Source organism: Pristiophorus japonicus, chromosome 13, assembly GCF_044704955.1.
Source record: "Pristiophorus japonicus isolate sPriJap1 chromosome 13, sPriJap1.hap1, whole genome shotgun sequence".
Taxonomy (NCBI): Eukaryota; Metazoa; Chordata; class Chondrichthyes; family Pristiophoridae; genus Pristiophorus; species Pristiophorus japonicus.
The window spans coordinates 78,594,116-78,616,292 of record NC_091989.1 but is presented as its reverse complement, the minus strand read 5'-3'; the positions used below and the strand labels follow the sequence as shown (position 1 = coordinate 78,616,292).

At 42.8% G+C, this 22,177-nt stretch overlaps 1 protein-coding gene across 8 annotated transcripts in view; it reads left to right on the top strand.

Annotated features, from left to right (window-relative positions):
* cdk17 (cyclin dependent kinase 17) overlaps nt 1-22,177 on the top strand; it is a 235,815-nt gene that overhangs the window by 103,995 nt on the left and 109,643 nt on the right. For 7 of the 8 annotated variants that reach the window (XM_070897695.1, XM_070897696.1, XM_070897697.1 and 4 more), the window contains one exon: nt 16,998-17,165. The exons of the other annotated variant lie outside the window; for it this stretch is intronic. In XM_070897695.1, the coding sequence (XP_070753796.1) occupies nt 16,998-17,165 (168 nt within the window). The remainder of the gene's footprint in view (nt 1-16,997; nt 17,166-22,177) is intronic. 8 annotated transcript variants of the gene reach the window in all.

The following is a 22,177-nucleotide window of genomic DNA, read 5'->3' as shown; positions in this document are numbered from 1 at the left end:
TGGAATGTTCGGGAATCCGGACACTGGGCCGATCCATGGCAGGGTTGTCCAGAAACTGGAAAATGTTGCGAAATCCGACCGCGCCGCGGCCCGACCCCGGCCCTCGCCGCGGCCCGACCCCGCCTACCTCGGCCCAGGCAAAGACGTTCCAAAATCCAGAAATACCCGGAATCTGGAATGGCCTCGGTCCTGAGGTTTCCGAATTTTGGACGCTCAATCTGTAATTGGCAAAAGAACCAGAGGGGAAATGATTTTTTTTAACAGTGAGTTGTTATGATCTGCAATGCACTGCCTGGAAGGGTGGTGGAAGCAGATTCAGTAGTAACTTTCGAAAAGGAATTGAATTTAAAACGAAGGAAAAATTGCAGGGGACTAATTGGATAGCTGTTTCAAAGAGCCAGCACAGATACGCCGGGATGAATTGCCTTCTGTGCTGTATGATTCTATGTTTCTGTGAAATATGCAACTAGATGCAAAAAGTAAATAAACATTTCTAAAATATATCAACTGGGAAATTTGAAATAGAAACAAAAAAAAAATATGTACCTTGTAAAGAGAAGGGATGGGGCAACTGTATGGCTCATCAAAACCTCAGTGTCAAACCATGAAAGGAAGAATGGGGAGCAGGTGTAGTCCAAGAATAGGTTGCTAAGGGAGAGTTGAAAAGGCCTGGTGGCATTAGTTGAGTCTTCACTCACCATGTCCGAACAATGTGAAATGGCAATTAACAATACAAATAGGATATTGGGATATATTGCCCAGTCAGTTCAAATGTCCAGAAGTCCTCCTGAATCTGTGCCCTGGAGGACTATAGAGTTTTGATAATGGCAACGTTTTGAGACCATCAGAGGCAGTGCAAAGGAGAGTGTAAAAGCTGATCTCTGGTGTCAGAAGGAACAGCTGGAGCTAGGGCTCTTCAAACTTAAAAAGAATCTCCTTGGGTTGGGGACCTTTATAGGTTTAGAAGGTACTGAACTGAATAAAGAAAGTGATTATCTGTACAAACATTTTTGTACCCTTCTGCCCATGCGTGCAGTCAAGCCTGCCCCCTTTGCGCATGTACGCCCTATACCCTTCTGCACAAGCACGTCGTCACCGAGGTCCGGCTGCGCATGCGCGGTACCCGCACAATTGCAGCTCATTGTAGCATGGACCTCACTGTTTTCAGCTCTGTGGGTTTCGGCCCAGGATAAGATTGGACTGAAAAGGGGGGGTGGGGGGAAGAAGAGGGGGGGGGAGAGGAGAGGGGGAGAGGGGGGGGAGAGGGAGAGGGGGGGGAGAGGAGAGAGGGAGAGGGGGGGGAGAGGAGGGAGGGAGAGGGGGGGGGGAGAGGGGAGGGAGAGGGGGGGGAGAGGAGGGAGGGAGAGGGGGGGGGAGAGGAGAGAGGGAGAGGGGGGGGAGAGGAGAGAGGGAGAGGGGGGGGAGAGGAGAGAGGGAGAGGGGGGGGGAGAGGAGAGAGGGAGAGGGGGGGGGAGAGGAGAGAGGAGAGAGGGAGAGGAGAGGAGAGAGGGAGAGGGGAGGAGAGAGGGAGAGGGGGGGGAGAGGAGAGAGGGGGGGGGGGAGAGGAGAGAGGGAGGGGGAGAGGAGAGGGGGAGAAGAGGGAGGGGGAGGGAGGGAGAGGAGGGGGAGGGGAGGAGAGATGGGGGGGTGGGAGGAAGAAGAGGGAGGGGGAAGTGGGGGGGGGAGTTGGGGGTTGGAGGGGGAAGTTGGGGGTTGGAAGGGGGGGGAAGTTGGGGGTTGGAGGGGGGAGGGGGGGAAGTTGGAGGGGGGAGGGGGGGAAGTGGAGGGGGGAGGGGGGAAGTGGGGGGGGGAAGTGGAGGGGGAGGGGGGAAGTTGGAGGGGGGAAGGGGGGGGAGGGGGGAAGTTGGGGGGGGGGAAGTTGGAGGGGGGAGGGGAAGTTGGGGGGGGAAGTTGGAGGGGGAAGGGGGGAGGGGGGGGAAGTTGGAGGGGAAGGGGGGAGGGGGGGAAGTTGGAGGGGGAGGGGGGAGGGGGGGAAGTTGGAGGGGGGGAGGGGGGGGAAGTTGGAGGGGGAAGGGGGAGGGGGAAGTTGGAGGGGGAAGGGGGGAGGGGGGGAAGTTGGAGGGGGAAGGGGGGAGGGGGGAAGTTGGAGGGGGGAGGAAGTTGGAGGGGGGAGGGGGGAGGGGGGAGGGGGGAGGGGGGAGGGGGAGGGGGGAGGGGAGGGGGGGGAGGGGGGGAGGGGGGAGGGAGGGGGGGAAGTGGAGGGGGAGTTGGGAGGGGGAGGGGGGGGAAGTTGGAGGGGGGAGGAGGGAATAAATATCTCATATGATCACTCTCAACAAATAAAACGGAGGGGGAGGTTCCAAGAGGGGGGGGAAGTTGGAGGGGGGGGAAGTTGGAGGGGGGAGGGGGGGGAAGTTGGAGGGGGGAGGAGGGGGGAGGGGGGGGAAGTTGGAGGGGGAGGGGGGGAAGTTGGAGGGGGGAGGGGGGGGAAGTTGGAGGGGGGAGGAGGGGGGAGGGGGGGGAAGTTGGAGGGGGGAGGGGGGGGATGTTGGAGGGGGGAGGGGGGGGAAGTTGGAGGGGGGAGGGGGGGGAGGGGGGGGAAGTTGGAGGGGGGAGGGGGGGGGAAGTTGAAGGGGGGAGGGGGGGGAAGTTGGAGGGGGAAGGGGGGGAAGTTGGAGGGTAGAGGGGGGGAAGTTGGAGGGTAGAGAGGGGGGGGGAAGAGTTGGAGAGGGGAGAGAGTGGGAGGGGGAGGGGTGGTTGAAAAATTGCAGGAGCTTCGACTGGGGGAGGAGGTCACGAACTTGGGGATGGGGGAAGGAACTTGTTTCGGGATGGGAGAAGATTTTAACTGTGGAGTCGGCAGTCAGAATGGCTCGAATTACATTTTGCAAAGTCACTGATTACGTCGGCAGGCCGGTTCGACTTGCACATTTCAGAGTAATTGCTAGGTGTGTCTTATCCTCCAAGGGGACCAATGAGCAATCAGGTCTTGTGATCAAGGGGATCCAATCAAAGCATAGATGTTGTATATCAATATGTCCAGAAAGTAACGCAATGATTTCAGACAAAACGCATCAAGAGAAAGGGCACAGGTTGTGAAGGGCAAATTTAAGATGGCCAGCAGAAAGTATTTCAGCAGTATGGGTGGTTTTCAAGGCAGGGTTCCAAGTTAAAATCCATAGAACCACAGAAACTTATAGAACAGAAGGCGACTATTTGGCCCATCCAGTGCTTTCCAGATACATCCCAATACCCATTTTGCCGTATTGACAACCTGAGATGCAAACTCTTGGATATTCAGCTCTTGGTTTTAATTATTTCCACCAAATCTGTCGCATTTTTTTTGCTGTTGCCCATTGGCAGTCCCTCGGAATCGAGGAAGACTTGATTCCACTCTTTTTTTTTTTAAAAAAAAAAGAGTCCTTAAGTGGCTGAACAGTCCAATACGAGAGCCACAGTCCCTGTCACAGGTGGGACAGATAGTTGTTGTGGGAAAGAGTGGGTGGCACTGGTTTGCCGCACGCTGTTTCCGCTGCCTGTGTTTGATTTCTGCACGCTCTCGGTGATGAGACTCGAGGTGCTCAGCGCCCTCCCGGATGCACTTCCTCCACTTAGGGCGGTCTATGGCCATAGACTACCAGGTGTTAGTGGGGATGTTGCATTTTATCACAGAGGCTTTGAGGGTGTCCTTGAAATGTTTCCTTTGCTCACCTTGGGCTCGCTTGCCGTGTAGGAGTTCCGAGTAGAGCGCTTGCTTTGGGAGTCTTGTGTCAGGCATGCGAACAATGTGGCCCGCCCAGCGGAGCTGGTTGAGTATCGTCAGTGCTTCGATGCTGGGGATGTTAGCCTGGTCAAGGACGCTAACGTTGATGTGTCTGTCCTCCCAGGGGATTTGCAGGATCTTGCGGAGACATCGTTGGTGGTATTTCTCCAGCGACTTGAGGTATCTATTGTACATGGTCTGTGTCTCTGAGCCATACAGGAGGGCAGGTATTACTACAGCCCTGTAGACCATGAGCTCGGTGGCAGATTTGAGGGCCTGGTCTTCAAACACACTTTTCCTCAGGCGGCCGAAGGCTGCATTGATGCGCTGGAGGTGGTGTTGAATCTCGTCGTCAATGTCTGCTCTTGTTGATAAGCTCCCAAGGTATGGGAAATGGTCCACGTTGTCCAGGGCCACGCCGTGGACCTTGGGGCAGTGCTGTGCAGCGGGGACAGATTGGTGGAGGACCTCTGTCTTACGGATGTTTAGCGTAAGGCCCGTGCTATTGTACGCCTCAGTAAATACGTTGACTATGTTCTGGAGTTCAGCCTCTATGTGCGCAGACGCAGGCGTCGTCCGCATACTGTAGCTCGGTGACGGAGGTTGGGGTGCTCTTGGACCTGGCCTGGAAACGATGAAGGTTGATCAGATTCCCACTGGTTCTAGTGTTTAGTTCCACTCCAACGGGGAGCTTGTTGACTGAGGGTGGAGCATGGCAGCGAGGAAGATTGAGAAGAGGATTGGGGCGATGACTGTGATTCATGAACTATTTTTTGAGCAAGTAAGTTCAACCTAAGTTAAAGCTGCTTTAGTCTGAAAATAAATGAAAAGGGAGCTATGAAATGCTGAGCAATCAGGTGGTTAACTACATGGGTAATTTGCCACCAGTGATTTGTGGAGTGCTGAGCAGGAAAATTAGCATTAGAATGGAGCTCTGCACAAGTACAGTTTTATATATTTTCCTTTTGAGCTATGCTAATGCTCTGTTAATCTTTTTTGTAACTATAAATATTAATTTTCTCTTGCATCAGCCTTTTGACAACATTGATTTGCGAGTGGGCAGTAAGGTTCTGAGCTAATCAAAATGTGTTTGGCTTTGGACTTTTTAAACGAAAGTGGAGCCTTTAATCCCTTCTGAGTGGCTGTATTTGACTGCAGATCCCAAACGTGAAGAAGCAGTGTACTCATTTCCCTTGCAATCTAATTAACACTTGCCCTGCTGAATAGCAGACTTCAACTGGTTAGCAACACATACTGCAACTGTTGCTTCAAGGGTTAATTATTTCATCATTGCATTTTAGTGAATGCCAAAATGAATAAGCTTTAATGACCAGTGTGCAGCTGGGATCCATGATAGCAACTGGATTAGATGAGCAACACCTCGATAATTATGCAGCTAAGAGGAAGACAAGATGATATGAACGGTGTAATTTTAAAATAACCAAATGTTAGCAGGCTAATTGTAATAATCTAGTGTTCTGCACTTCACTTGGTTGTATCATTAGGAGTATCAGCTGGTTTTGTTCTGGAAAAGGTCAGATCTAAGTGCCTACAGTACAAGTGTCAGATGAATAAAAGGAAGGAAAATCTCTTTGTTGCACACTGAATCACTGATCATTAAAGTGAGGAACATAAAAGCTAGTAAGCAAAACAAATTATTACCACGCATTTCACTTAACTTCAGAGTACAATTGCTTTTAACTTGGACTGGGGTCACTTTGGGGCCTCACTCTCAGGTCAGCTCTGATGCTCTGCCAGCTATAATTAGTTGAAACATTCTTAACCCAGTTTCTATTGAGTGTGAGCCCATAGCACAGAACTGATCACAGCTTAATACAAATTGATACTAAATTGCGAACTGGTTCAGGGGCCCAAATGGCTGTAGTAGGAAATGGAAGAATTCAAACTGGTTTGTTGTAGGTAGTGCTCTTCTGGGGTTCATCTGCCCCAATATATCCTTATGTGGCTCGGTGTCAAATTTTTGCTTGATAACACTCCTGTGAAGCGCCATGGGGCATTTTACTACGACAACCGCCACTCCCAACCATCGAAATGGAAAGTTCTATTTCCCAACACTAGCATCTCACATATTGATGAGCAGAAGCATTATGTATATGTTTCTTTGTTCCTCTGTTTATACACTAATGACCATGCACTGCAGCATAAAGTAGTGGTCGGTTACTGTATCTCATAATCTGAGTATTTATTTGTTGGCTTCCCCCAGTATCAGCGCCACCATTTTCCAAATGGCCTAGACCAGTGAGTTGCAGTCACACCCCATGCTGCCTGACCCTATTTTGGTAGCGTGTTTAATCCTGGATAAGCCAGTAGATTGTTGGAGACATGTAAATATTAAAGAAATTAGTGCTCAAGTCTGAGTAATGCAGCCTTGCCTTCAAAACAAAAATGTTATATTTTTCTCTGACTGGAGAAGTGTTTGTTGCTATTTGCAGCTGCTGAAGAGTGAGGAAATGCATTCCTGAAATTTTAAAAGAAGGTAGTAACACATGTACCTAACTGTACCCCTAAATGGGACCAAAAGTACAGCTGAGGGCTTCTGTTGACCCTAACTCCGCTGCCCTTTCAGTATTAAAGCAAATGTCACCTGAGAGAGAAAAAGGCTTGCATTTATATAGCGCCTTTCACAACCACCAGAAGTCCCAAAGCGCTTTGCAGCCAATGAAGTACTTTTTGAAATGTTGTCACTGTTGTAATGTAGGAAATGCAGCAGCCAAATTGCGCACAACAAGCTCCCACAAACAGCAAAGTGATGATGACTAGATAATCTGTGTTTTGTGATATTAGTTGAGGAATAAATATTGGACAAGACACTGGGGATAACTCCCCTGCTCTTCTTCGAAATAGTGCCGAAAGTATGTCCACCTGAAAGCAGACGGGGGGCCTCGGTTTAACTTCTCCTCTGAAAAATAATACTTTTGATAGTGCAGCACTCCCTCACTATTGCAGTGGAGTTTCAGCCGAGATTTTTGTGTTCAAGTCTCTGGAGTGGCACTTGAACCTACAACCTTTTGACTCAGAAGCGAGAGTGCTGCCCACTGAGCCGCAGCTGATGGAGCGAGTCAACAATTACATTTGATATCTGGCTTGAAAGAATGGTATAGTTTAACACTCATTTTGCAAGGACTGGGTTATTGATTTAATTTACATTTTTTTTTCTGTTTTTCCTCTGTTTGGGTATGGAACACTAATTGAAAAAGGAAAACCTATTGCTTACAATCTCAGTTTGATTTTTATGGGAATTTTTAACAATGTTACAGGGTTACATGAAGCAGAGCTTTTTAGGACATAGTTCGAATTTATTCTATCTAATATTGTCCTATTGTCCACATTTTTAATCACATATTACTGAATTTTACAGCAGTCACCAGCTTTAAATCCTTTTCTATAAGAAAGGTACATAGTTTTATTAATTTATTCTGTAAACTTACTGGATAGATAAAAGCATTTAATATAAACTGTAAGGTTAATATTAGTTTGACATTAATGTACAGTAACTTATAGATAATTGGAAATGACATGCATATGGTAGTTACGCTTACATATTTTTAATTTTATCTCTTCACAGTTATTTTCATTGAGTTTATATCATTAAATAAGATGTGATGTGAAGAATGTTAATAGACTACTTACTCCTGGACTATGAGCTAGTTTTGTAATGTTGCTGTATCTTTCTGGTCTAAAACCACAGCTGCACTTAAATTGTCAGAGTTTTACCTATATATATATATTGGAGCATAGCAATATCTTTCCATTCTCAGATCTGCCCTACTTAGTCAGGATTTGCTTGTCAGCATAAGGGGAAAGTCATATGTCTGGTGCTTTAAAAGTTTGTGATGAGCCAATCCATCAATCTCTCCTACAATTTATTTTTGTCCTACAATTTATTTTTGCGCGACAATACTTTATCTAAAATATTGGGCGTCTCCTCCAATTTTATCCATGGATTGCCTCTTTGCAGTTGTTAATGTTATTTACTTTTATCTATAAGGATTTGAAGATTTGTAAGCCAATCATTACACTTGTGACAATTAAGAGCTTTTCCAAGTGGGGACAACCTGTATTGGTGCTCTTGTCAAAATCTGCAGTAGTAGTCAGCAGAGAAACATTCACTAAAATGCAGTGAGGTGATCAGATCTGTGGTAGGTGTAAGTTTCATCACTTTGGAGCTCTCCCTTGGAATAAAGTTCCTTCCCTGCATAGTAAGGAAGTGCACAGCTACTGTTCCAACCCTTAAGGTTGTGGAACAGCTTCAAGTCAAACAACAAGGATTTACAAAACAAGTTCTAAGTTCCTGCATTGGGTCTGCTGCCAGTATTATCAGTAACCCAATGCATCCACAATGGTTAGAAGGAAGCCTGACATTGAAAGTAGACCCAATCCATTGCTGAACAGATTGCTTGATTCTCTGTGGACTAATATTGAAACTAGTTCCATGACAGTCTCTGTGGCTTATCACCACCTGAGATACTCCAAGCTTGAATCAATCACAAACTTTTAACCATATGTGGCAGTTTTAACAAGCTGGCAGATTCCTGACTGATGGATTTAGCTGACTCTGTATTGAGGTTCCCAGACTGTTTCAACTGAATAGAATGGCCATCAGGGAAGATACTCCAAAGAATAATGAGAGCATGTGCGTGGCTTCTCCCAATGAAAATGCTGACTTGAGACTTTTATTTGAAAAATCATTACACATCAGTTACAAGTAATCTCTTTTTACAGTTTCATTGAAAATAATGAACCTATTGTATAAAATAGTATCATACTACAATGAAAAGCTTCTGTACAGAATATAATACTGCTTTTCTGCATTTCATTTCTAAAAGCAACATCTTTACACTTCGTCATGTATGTCTGCAATGAATTAGGATATATGCTGAGGAATGAGCATTGCTATATGTTCAATCCATAAACACTTACCCATCAGTTACATTTTTAATATACAGCATAATAGACTTAACAGAAATACTTGTACTCTGATTTACTTTAACAATATCAATGTGAAAGAATGAATGTTATTTGTAATAGCTATATGAATCTGCTATAATTGAGAACATAAGCTATGAAGTTCCCTTGCAACTATAAAGATTCAGTGCAATATTGGCATTCGGTCCAGCTACAACTTACCACCAGTAATCAGCTGAATCTTCCATCACTCCACATTGCCTTTTTTCCCTAGTAAATGAAAAATATATTTGACCTCTGCCGATGAAAATTTGGTGGCATGAGTTCAGTGTTATTGAGGGCTTCTTTACTATGATTCACAGATTACACTGTGTCTAAGCCACGCTGCCAAGCTATAAGTCCTGGCTTTTCTTTCTTGCCTGTTTGATATTGGGATTGAAGCATCTACCTAGACCACTGATCGCCACATCTGGTCCTGTATCCAGGAACGCATGGTTGCTTTCTGATGATCATGGGAACATTGTGGGGGGGAAACACAGATATTTGTGTTTCTCTACAATAGCCCCTCCCATAAAAGGGGCTCAGTCTCTTTCATGGGCAATAGACTTGCATGTAATTTTTTTTGTTTTCTTTCCCATAACTGGTCATGCGCTCACCTTTTCTTTCTCTTCTGCTCCCCTTGTAAAATGGCACTAATGGGGCTCCTGTGTTAGCCTTAGTGATCGGCAAGCTTAAATTCGCTTCGATCTAGAAGGGAGCGTTCATGATGAGTGTAAATTTGATTTTAGTTTTTTCTGGGCAGTTCCCTTTTTTTGACTGCTTCAGGTGTACTTGCAAGTTTTTTCCCCTTTTTTGTTTTCTCCCTCTCTCTGTTTTCCCCCTCTCATTCCGTGTATGTAATATATAAAAAATATTTCTCATCTCTGCGTTCCTTTACTGAGAGCCAGTGCAGGCTTCAAAAACCTGTTAACAGGTTGTCGGGGATTTCCTGACCTTCATTTGCCTGCCCCTTCCCTGTGTCATTTTTAAGGATAGTTTGCTCAAAGTCCTTACAAGAACATTATTGTTCCTTTGTAGGGATTGGTGGCAGCTGGCACTGGGATTCCTGAAGATACTGCAAAACCTAAGGTCTTCCCTTTTGAAATGTAAAAGTAAATTTAATGGGATTCCGGAAACACTTTGAAATATATTAAACAAATAATTGCTGGAATTCAGCTGGTGCTTCAATGTGTGGAGGCAAAAAAATAAACATTTGGGCTGAGTGGAAATCGATTCAGCAATGCAACATTAGAAGTTTTATAAGCTTAGTACATTCAGTTATCTTGAGAAACTTCTACTATTGGTTTCACTTAACCAGCATTGAATTCACTTACTTGGATTTAATTATTGGCCTCACCTGACAGATTGCAAAAAACACACGTGAGGGATTTGATTTTTTTTTTATTACAGATTGTGATCTTCAATGAAAATATAAATTGATAACAATATAAATTCAGCTCTGCAGACAAAACATTAATTTGGAAGTTTTGTACAAAACTCATGAAGAATTAAGTGAAACAAAGAGTACTGTATTTTTAAACTTGGCTTTTTTTAAAAAAGTATTTCTAGTGTTCATTTGGCTTCATTTTAACAAACATTCACTTTTTTTTTAATTAAAAAGGTGACTGATTTTAGTTCTTCATTTTTGCTTTAAGTGTCTTCAATCTTTTAGCTAATCTAAAGGCATTAAATAATGTCTTCCTTGTGGCTTTGTACTCGGTAATTTAATGTCTTAAAAGCTGTGCTAAAATAGCTGCATCATATACACTCTAGTTTTAAGCATATTTTCTCTTTCTGTAGTGAACTGCATCCAACAATGTAGCTTTTTAAATACTGCTTTGGTCTGCTGACAGGCTTTTTGCTGTAACTGCAGTGTGTCGTATCTGATCAAAAGCTGCAAAACTAACCAGGTTTAAACCACTTCATTTGCTACAGATCTAATGTATTTTAAAAGGTCCATCTCCAAATTGCCAACATCAGTTGAAAGGTTACAACATTTTTTTTTAAATACTAAAACTTATGGTTGCTGGTAGTAACTAGTGCAACGGTCACAATTTATTATTTGGGATCACTGTTTACTGGGCATATTCATGATGACATGGTTGTATTCTATTTACTTACATCTTCAGTTAGTTTGAAACTTTATTTTTGCTCTTTTCTGTTTCATTATTATTTTTCTGTTCACAAATGTTTTTGTTTCTGGATAATACATCAACATCCCTGCAAGTGGGTGCAGGTCTGTAGTAGTAGTAGATAGATATGTGTACGTATAAAGTAATCTTGTTGAAAGCGAATCATTCTTTACGTAATGACTATCAGACCAATATGACAGCAGCAGACTCTCCTGCATGCTTCACACATTACCTGCTCATCTGAGTTTGGAGTGCTGCTGCTGGTCACATTTTTCTGTTGTCATTGCTTTATAAGATATGCTGGTGCTCATACTGACTGACACAGCCATACTTCACTGCTTGCCAGTGCCATGTGAATAGCTGTTGAGATTCTTCCAGCTGTCAACATTGAGATTGCATAGCTTGAGTGTGCTCTTTACTTTCTGCCCACCCAATTTCTGATTGGCACATTACAACTTGCTGTGTGGGATCATTTTTTGACATTTTGTACTTATCCATATAGATGTGTGCTGCAAAATAATAAGAGAAAGAAAGCCACCACTTAATGCTGGGTGCTTCTGATTTGTAGATTTAAATTTATTAGCAACTTCCACTCAAGTTTCTTAGTCAAACATATATTTATAAAATGTTATGTCATTTGAGATTTAATAAATTCAATTTCATAACATGCCATGGGATTTGAACGAATACCATCTCTCTGCTGTCTAATCTATCTAATTATCTAATATCATCTTAAATGTTATGGCTGCCACTGCTTCAATAGTCACTTGCAATAATGCATTCCATATTCTAGTCATATCATCATCGTCATCATCATCATCATAAGCAGTCCCTCGGAATCGAGGAAGGCTTGCTTCCATTCTTAGCATGAGTTCTTAGGTGACTGTACAGTTCAATACGAGAACCACAGTCACTGTCACAGGTGGGACAGATAGTCGTTGAGGGAAAGGGTGGGCAAGTTTGCCACACGCTCCTTCCGCTGCCTGCACTTGATTTCTGCATGCTCTCGGCGACGATACTCGAGGAGCTCAGCGCCCTCCCGAATGCACTTTCTCCACTTAGGGCGGTCTATGGCCAGGGACTCCCAGGTGTCAGTGGGGATGTCACACTTTATCAGGGAGGCTTTGAGGGTGTCCTTGTAACGTTTCCTCTGCCCGCCTTTGCCGTGGACGAGTTCCGATTAGAGCGCTTGCTTTGGGAGTCTCTTGTCTGGCATGTAAGCTATGTGGCCTGCCCAGCGGAACTGATCAAGTGTGGCCAGTGCTTCAATGCTGGGGATGTTGGCCTGGACGTCTAGTAAGGCATTGTGCAAAACATTCTTCTAAACTCCGCCTCTGTGCTAATACTAATTCTAAGTTTATATCCTTTGTTAATTCTCAATCAGGCCTTGATTAGATCATATCTTAACCCACTAAACTCAAGGGGATATCAATAAAGTTTATGCAACCTGTCCTCATAATTTAAGCCCGTCATTCTAGTAAATCCGCTGCACCCCCTCGGTGGCTAATATAATCCTCCCTGAGGTGCGGTGTCCAAAAATGAACACAGTACTCCAGATAAGGTCTGACCAAGGCTCTGTACAACTGAAACATCATTTCCTCTCTTTTGTATTCCAACCGAATTGAGATAAAGACTAACATTCCGTTAGCTTTTTTGATTTTTTTTGTACCTGTGCACTAGCTTTTTGTGATTTGTCTACATGGACAACCAAATCCCTATGCTGCTCCACAACACCTAATCTCGGACCATTAAGAAAATATTTAGATGTGTCTTTCTTGGATCCAATGTGATTTCACACTTCACCACATTGAACTGCATCTGTCATAATGTTGCGCATTCACTTAGTCTGTCTATGTTCCATTGTAATTTCCTTCTCCCATCTACAGATGCCTACCAAGTTGGTGCCATCTGCAGACTTGGATATAAATGCTATTCCTTCATCCAAGTCATTATATATAGTGAAAAGCTGAGGCCCCAGTACAGATCCCAGGGGGATATGGTTTGTTATATCCCGTCAATCGTAGAACGTCCCCTTCCTACCTACTCTTTGTCTCCTACCTTCGAACCAAGTATCAACCCATGTCACAAGGTTACCTTCATTTTTGTACAATTTCATTTTTGAGAATATCTTGTGTGGAAATTTATCACAAACTTCTGATAGTTCATATAGACAACATCTATAGACCCTTCCCTATCCACCATGCCAGTGACCTCTTCTGGAAATTCAACTAGATTAGTCAGACATGACCTACCCTTCGCACGTCACTATCTTTGATCAGTTCATACTTGTCCAAGTGCTCAATTATTCTGTCCCAGATAGATGCCAGTGACTTCCCCACAATTGATATTAAACTGATAGGTCTGTAGTTGCAATTTTCCAATCCAAAGGCACAATTCCTGAATTGAGAGAACTTGTAAAATTATGACTAGCTCCTCTGCAATTCCCCACCTTTCAGGTCTTGGAGATTTGGTTATCTTAATGGATAGTGGTGTCCCCCAGGGATCTGTACTGGGGCTTCAGCTTTACACTATATTTATCAGTGACTTAGATGAAGGAATAAAGAGCCACATATCCAAGTTTGCTGACAATACTAAGTTAGCTGCACAGTAAGTCGTGTAGATGGGAGCAGAAAGTTGCAACGGGACATTGATGGATTAAGTGAGTAGGTAAAACAGTGGCAGATGGAGTTCAATGGGGAAAGTGTGAGGTCATCCACTTACAACCCAAGAAAAATCGATCAGCGTATTTTCTAAATGATAAGCTTGGAACTGTGAAGGAGCAGAGTGATTTAATGGTCCATGTATATAAATCACAAAAAGCTAGTGGACAGCTCCAAAATATAATTTAAAAGGCTAATGGAATGTCAGCCTTCATCTGAAAGAGGTGGAAGTTATGCTGCAGTTGAAAAAGGCTCTGATTAGACAGCATCTGGAGTACTATGTTCCTCTCTGGGCACTGCACCTCAGGTAGGATATATTGGCCTTTGAGGGTGCGCAGCACATATTAACCAAAATGATGGGGCTTTTGGGTTAATTATGAGGACTGGTTGAATAGATGACTAGGCTTGCATTCATAGAATTGCATTGAATTTTACAGCACAGAAACGGGCCATTCGGCCCAACAGGTCTATGCCGGTGTTCATGTTCCACATGAGCCTTCTCCCTAACTTCATCTGACCCTACCAACATATCCTTCTTTTCCTTTGTCCCTCATGTACTTGCCTAGCTTCCCCTTAAATGCATTTATGGTATTCGCCACAACCACTCCATGTGGTAGTGAGCTCCACTCACACCTCTCTGGGTAAAGAACTTTCTCCTGAACTCTTCATTGAATTTTAGTGAATATCTTATATTTATGGCCGCTAGATTTAGACCCTTCCACAAGTGGAAATGTCCATCCTACCGAATCCTTTAATTTTCAAGACCTTTGTCAAGTCACTTCTCAGCCTTCTCTTATCTGGAGAAAAGACCCCCAGCCAGTTTAATAATCCCTGGAGTATAAAAGATGAAGGGGGTGATCTAATTGAGATGTTTAAAATAGTTTCTCTCTATCTAACCTATTTCCTCTGGTGATGGCGTGCCGAACATAAACCTTAAAATTAGAGGTAGGCTATTCAGGGGTGATATTAGGAAGTGCTTCTTCACAAAGAGTAGTGGAAATCTGGAAAAAACACTCCAAAAAGTTGTTGTGGATAAATCAATTGAAAATGTCAAAACTAAGTTTGATAAATTTTGTTCGGTAAGGGTGTTACGGATATGGAATCAAGGCAGGCAAATGGAGTTGAGTTACAAATCAGCAATAATCTATTTGAATGGCGGAACAGGCGTGAGGAACTGAATAGCCTACCCCTGTTCCTACATTCCTTAAGTCCCATTATTTACTCCATTGCCATTTGTTAAATCCAATATCTTCCTCTCGAGTTATTTTTAGGTTTCCTTGTACCATTGGTATATTGTAAAATGGTACTTTTAAAAATGTTTCCATCTTTTCTCCATTTTCATTCTTTTTTTTTCTCCCTAAGAATCTCGTAAAATTCTCCTCCCTCTTTCTCATTCTGATCCTCCACTTTTAAGAGTTGTTTTGATTTGCTTAGCACTTAGCTGATATGGATATACAAGTGAGACCTCATCAGTGTTGTTCTATCTTATGATTAAATGTGTTCATTATCAAGCTTACCTGTCTGTCGTTTAGTAAATCGACTATTCCACCTCTAGCTCCATCTCACCTTCTCCCAGCATAGGAAATTCCTGTAAACTTCCCCACTGCTCTTGCTCATTTTCAAGATAGTTGAAACCAACAGGAAGAGGGCCAGAGTAATTTTTGCAGTACCCCACCAACTAAGAAAATCCTTTTTTCTGGCCTTTCTAAATATTTGCTCAACCAAATAATTGTTATCCAAAAATTAACTAAAAGAACATTACTCATCATTCTTATACTAGCATAAGTACTCGGAGGGAACCCACCTTTCTTTCCCTTTTTAGGCAATGGTCTGTTACAAAATACTGCTCTTAAAATTTGCCTTAACGTAACTGAGCCAGTAAACTTGATACTTGAATTTCAATGTTCTTGAATGTTCCATCAAATTCTTGCCTTCGTTCGTATTTGTTCTATCTGACCCACAAAGCTTGCAGTGCCAATTTCCTGTTGACTCCACAGTCTAAAAAGGAGCATTGATACTGCTTTATGGCAGTAAATTGGTACTTTAACAAACAAATGTAAATAGGAAAATGAAACTCAAAATATGTTGCAGGAAACAACTAATAAGTTGGTTTATTGACTTGACTGCACTGCACTTTGCTGCTAGCTAGTAAGAAGCAAGTCGCTGATAATGTCTCTGACAGAATCAACAGCAATCTTAACTGGCTTAACTTTGGACAAGTATTGCTGCAGGGCATGAATTGGGCAGTAACTTTAGGTGAATAGAATAATCTGTTAATCGCTATTTGCCAAAAGTCCTGGAAGCTTTTTTTCTCATCAAGGGTGCATTCATGGAGTGTGGTGTTGTTGCTGAACTCCACTGCTGCAATTTTCATGTTTCCACAAAACTCTCTCCCTGCTGATTTTAGACTCTTAAGACTTACATTTATTTGGGTTGACAAACTGTAATCAAGCTAGATACCTAATTAATCTTTTTGAGGTCCATTAGTATCTATCGTGTATAACAATTAGAGAAATGTTATATTTCGGGTACTATTTAAGCAATCACAAGGATAACTTAGTGGGATTTTAGTGCAATTTATTCAAACTATTTGAAAATGCGGATGAAAAACTGTAAAAGCTCAGGTTAACATGCCAGGGATTGCACTGAACTCAACCCAAAGATCTACACATGGCGAAATTATCTTTCTAAAGAAAGCAAATGAGTTGATCCAAGGAGGTAGAGAGTATTAAATGTATTTGGAATATCTGACTTGGAATCAATCAGTCACTTCAATAAAGCTGTTGTTTTCACTTCCTTCTTCCCCAACCGTGTCAAACATTTTTCTGGTTATAGCCAGGATGAATTAAATGGACATTTTTAAAACCTAAATTATATGTACTTGCCATTTGTCATGCAAATACTGCAGTCTAGCATTTTATTTCTTATTTTGATATTAGGTATAAACACTATGTAATAAACTTAGAGGATTAATGAAAATATTTTATCTAGAACTCTCTCTCTTTTTAAACAACTACCAGCAACCAAATTAAGACTAAGATATTTTTTCTAAAACTATTTAACCATTTTTTTGTATCAAAATAATGTCAGTTGCACAAAAATGTTTTCTCCAAAGAACTGTTTGCTTCATGGCACCGTTTTCTTTTATGACCAAGACGCTACAGAACTAATGATTTTGTTGGTAGTCAACTGATGTCTGCAATTAGCTTTATTCTTCACTGATCCTATTTAACATTTCCGTAGCTTTTAAAGAAACGTTTAGCTACTGTTGATGTAAAATTGGAGGTATGTTTAGATACAGTATATGTTGACATGAAGTGGAATTTCTCCAAAAATATTGAATATGCTAATGTACTGAAGCACAATGCATTACCTGTCAGGCACCAAACAGTATGTTTATATTGTGTTTTTTTTTCTTTCTTTCAATCAACCACCCGTTTTACCTCTCCTTCTGATCTGTTTCTGCTATATGGATTGCCTCGTTGGGACAAACCTGTTGGCTTTCAAAAATCACAGAGCCAATTGTGAAGAATGGCAGGCCTGCAACATCGCACAGTATGCACTCCTTTCTCCACCAGTACGCAGGCTCTTTCAAAAAGCCCCCTCTGCGGAGACCCCATAGCGTGATTGGTGGGAGCCTCGGCTCTTTCATTTCCATGCCCAGGAATGGTGGTGGTAGACTAGGTGATTACCAAGAGATTGTCTGTCTGTATAGTTTTGTTACACCTAAATGTTTTGCACAATATTGAGTTGTCTTGTGCATGAGGTAGTTTGCTATATTAATATGTATATTTTGTTTACTGTAACACTGTTTTAAAACAATTTGCTTGGAATTTTCTGCATGGTTTTTGTTTTTCTTTACAAAATCTAACCTTCGATCTTCCAGGTGAGTGCTGGTAAAATGAATGTGTGATGTGTATCTGTTAGTTTAACTGATGTACAACTATCTTGTAGCTTAAGGTTGACTCCTCTCCAAGAATGCTTTCTTTAGGTAACTAATAAATAATTTGGGGGAATTGAACTTGATGTTGATCGGAGATGAAGCTGACTTGCATAATTTAGCAAGGGCACAAACTATTTTGTATGTGGTTGAATGTAGAAATAACTTGGCTTGTAAATGCCATAAATGTAAATCTTTAGAAAATATTTTACAATGTATTCTATAGCTTGCATTATTTGCACATTTACAGTATGAATTCAACAAATTAGCTTAGCTGGAGATATTTTTGCATGTATCTTTTTGGAAAAAGTACTTTGGTTGAAGACATTTTGCTATCTTAAGCCTGCATTTAAATGTGTTATTGAAGAAAAATTGATTGTAAGCAATATCAATTCTCTAATGTCTTGAATGTAGTGCACACTAATTTCAATCATAGCAACATGTATAATTGACAAGTTTGGTAATTTTATGTAAATGTTTGGCAGTGTGATATTTATAATGACCGCATAGTGCTATTTAGGGGTAAGCAAAAAACATATTTTATGGCTCCTATAATCCCTGTCTCAATCAATTTTAATCCATAAATGCTGTTGCATACTGGTTCTTTCAGCCCATTGTGCCGCCTCTTTAATTACCTAAGTGACTGCAGTTGAACTATCTCTACTGAAATGGTCAAATTAATATCATGGTCACTTCTAGTACAACAACAACTTGTATTTATATAGCACCTTTAACGTAGTGAAATGTCCCAAGGCGCTTCACATGAGTGTTGAGATTTAAAAAAATTGACACCGAGCCGCATAAATAGAAATTAACGCAAGTGACCAAAAGCTTCGTCAAAGAGGTAGGTTTTAAGGAGCGTCTTGAAGGAGGAAAAAAGAGGTCGAGAGGTTTAGGCAGGGAGTTCCAGAGCTTGGGGCCTAGGCAACAGAAGGCGCGGGCAACAATGGTTGAGCAATTCTAATCAGGGATGCTCAAGAGGACCGGATTAGAGGAGCGCAGACATCTTGGAGGGGGGGTGGGGCGGCGGCGGGGGAGATTACAGACATAGGGAGGGATTTGAAAATAAGGGTGAGAATTTTGAAATCGAGGCATTGCTTAGCCGGAAGTCAGTGTAGGTCAGCGAGCATAGGAGGGTGATGAGTGAGCAGGACTTGGCTGCCAGTTTCCTAACTCGCACTGAGTTTTGGATCGTCTCTAGTTTACGTAGGGTAGAATATGGGAGACCAGCCAAGAATGCGTTAGAATAGTCAAGTGTAGAGGTAACAAAGGCATGGATGAGGGTTTCAGCAGCAGATGAGCTGAGGCAGGGGCAGAGATGGGTGGTGATACAGAGGTGGAAACGGGCGATCTTAGTTATACTGCGGATGTATAGTTGAAAGCTCATTTCAGGGTCAAATATGACACCAGGGTTGTGAACAGTCTGGTTTAGCCTCTGAATGAAGTTGGGGAGAGGGATGGAGTCAGTGGCTGGAGAACAGAGTTTGCGGCAGGGACCAAAAACAATGACTTCGGTCTTCCCAATATTCAGTAGGAGAAAATTTCTGCTCAACCAAAACTGGATGTCGGACAAGCAGTCTGACAATTTAGAGACCGTGGAGGGGTCAAGAGAAGTGGTGGTGAGGTAGAGCTGGGTGTCATCAGCGTACATGAGGAAACTGATGCTGTGTTTTTGGATGATGTCGCCAAGGGACAACATGTAGATGAGAAATAGGAGGGGGCCAAGGATAGATCCTTGGTGGACACCAGAGGTAACGATGCGGGGGCGGGAAGAGAAGCCGTTGCAGGTGATTCTCTGGCTACGATTAGATAGATAAGAATGGAACCAGGCGAGTGCAGTCCCACCCAGCTAGACGACAGTGGAGAGGCATTAGAGAAGGAAAGAGTGGATAACTGTCAACTGTGTCAAAGGCTGCAGACAAGTCAAGAAGGACGAGGAGGGATAGTCTGTCTTTGTCACAGTCACAAAGGATGTCATTTGTGACTTTGGTAGCCGTTTCGGTACTGTGGCAGGGACTGGAGGGATTCAAACATGGAATTGTGGGAAAGATGGGCATGGATTTTGGAGAGGAAACAGAGGTTTGAGATGGGGGCAGTAGTTTGCAAGGATAGAGGGGGTTGAGGGTTGGTTTTTTGAGGAGAGGGCTGATGACGGCAGATTTGAGGGAGAGCGGGGGACAGTACCTGAGGAGAGAGAACCGTTAACAATGTCAGCTAACATGGGAGCCAGGAAAGGAAGTTGGGTGGTCAGCGGTTTGGTGGGAATAGGGTCAAGGGAGCAGCAAGTGGGTCTCATGGACAGGATGTGCTCGGAAAGGTCATGAGGGGAGATCGGAGAGAAACTGAAGAAAAATGTGAGGTCAGGGCTAGGGCAGGAGGGGATCCTTAGAGGAAGTTTGGCCAGGTGGGCTAGGGGAAGGAAGCGAAGAGGCAGAGGCAGCCGAGCAGATGGTCTCAATCTTGGAGGCAAATAAGTCCATGAGTTCCTCACATTTATTGTCGGAGGTGAGGGTGGAGACTGGGGAGAGGTGTTTAAAAAGACTATTAGCAGTGGAGAATAGAAGCCAGGGTTTATCTTTACATTCCAGAATGATTCTGGAATAGTGAGTGATTTTGGCAGACGAGGGCAGGACCCGATAATGCTTTATGTGGTCCAGCCAGATCTGACGGTGAATGGCTAAACCAGTTGTCCGCCATATCCGTTCAAATCTGTGTCCCTTGGGCTTAAGGGAGCGAAGATCGGGACTGTACCAGGGGCAATGGCCAGGGTGAGAGAGAGTAATTGTTTTAACGGGATATCAAAGGTAGTGGTGAGGTTGTGATTTGAGCAGATCTGTAGCTGCAGAAATGCCATAGTGAATGGAGAGCCAAAGGCTGGACAGTTGAGAGTTGGGAGAGATTTTTTTCCAGGGGCGGACACAGAAGGAAATAGGGTGGGGGGGGGGGCGGGGGCTGGGGGAGGGGAGTGGTAGGGGGATGTGGGTAAAGAGCGATACGAGGAAGTGGTGAGAGATGGCTTTATCTGCGATTGACATGATGGAAGTAGCGAGACCACGAGAGAGATGGCAAGGTCGAGGGCTGGCCGTGAATATGGGTTGGGAAGTTTACATGGAGGGAGAGATTAGGGGAGGATAGGAGGCAAGTGAACTCAGAAGAGAGAGCAGTATGAATTGAAATGAAGGTTGAAATCACTGACTGTGAAGTCATTCGGTGCAGAGACAGGGAGGAAGTAGCGAATAAATAGCGGTAATAAAATTTTTACAGGGATGTGATTGGCAAGATTCGACCCCAGTTAGCACGCTGGGCAGGAAGGTCGGTGAGGGAATAGGATATGGGACAGTTGGGGTTGCTGCTTGTAAGAAGGCAGCAAACAAGTGCCTTTGTAGGATGATGAAAAGCATAGAGGGAAGCTGTAGGCATATCTAAGGGAGTCAAACAATTGAGCTCCTATTACTGCACATTTTGAAAGATTAAGCATTATTGTGCTTGCTGCTGATTAGACCAGAAGTTTAAAGTCTGAATTTATCTGAGGATTAGTTTGTAACTAAATGGATTATGCATGCTAATATATAGTTATATTCACATAAAAATGAAATTGTGAATCTCAGACTGAATCAATTATGTAGTAAATGATTTGGGGTGAAGTGACAAGTATTGTAGTACTAAAACTGGGTGAAATTTGATGCAAGATATTTTAAAATAAGTGACTGCTCCTCATATAGGAATGTTATATTGATTGTGCCAGAGACAAAACTTCATCCCATTATGTTTATTGCTGTAGTTCAGTTTTAATTAAAAAAAATATATAAATATATATAAATAAATAGGGATACTTCAGTCTTAAATTCTATGTTACACCTGAAAAACGACGACACATACGTGCATTTGTTCACAAATCTTATCTATTTTTATGAAATAACTGAAAACTTTTGTTGTCCTACAAGTCAACACTCAAAAATGCAGTCATAAATATAAACTCTTGGATTGTAATACCCTTTATTTACATCTTTTGTAAAGCTATGCTCTTCCAAATTCTATATTCACATTCTTTAAATTTAAGTGCTAAATAACCTTTTCTCCTAATTATTTAAATATATATAGTGTAATATCATACCTGGCTGTGAAGATTTACAAAATTATAAGCTATTATTAGAACCTCCTGAGTCACTTAGGTATTTTCAGAATTTAAAAATATTAGGAAGTCCTTGCTGACCCTGACTTTTTAGTAATATGTGGCAGACCTTGGTTTTAAGCTGTCTTTATCAGTTGGCCCTAATAGTTCAAAATTGTGTGTGTAAATTAGTGGTTTTGAAAAATTGCCTTTGGGAAGGTCAAAACTAAAATGCTATGTTTCTTTTAGCTGGTCAAAGATGTTTAAAATAGTAAGAATGTGACATCTGAGTAAAATAGACACGGACTTGGCATTGTTTAGATGCAGTTTTGATGGTGGTTGTCGGGAAGAGGGAATGAAACCTGGCCGATTGCAGGGAGGGGTGTTTGTTCTCTGGTAACATTGGCCGGACTTTACCGGGGTAGTAGGGGATGTGTTCGGATGCGGGTTGGGGGGCAAAGTTGTTTTTGGGAGCGAGTCGGGAACCCACTGTCATCCTGCTTCCACTCATCTTTCCCCCAGACGCGTCTGTCAGTGTCGACTCGACCAGCAGAGGCAGGCGACCCACTTTAAATTATTAGTAGCTAGTTGTCAAATCCTTGAGTGGTTTTCACCTTGTCTTTTAAATTATCTGCATGGCTACGG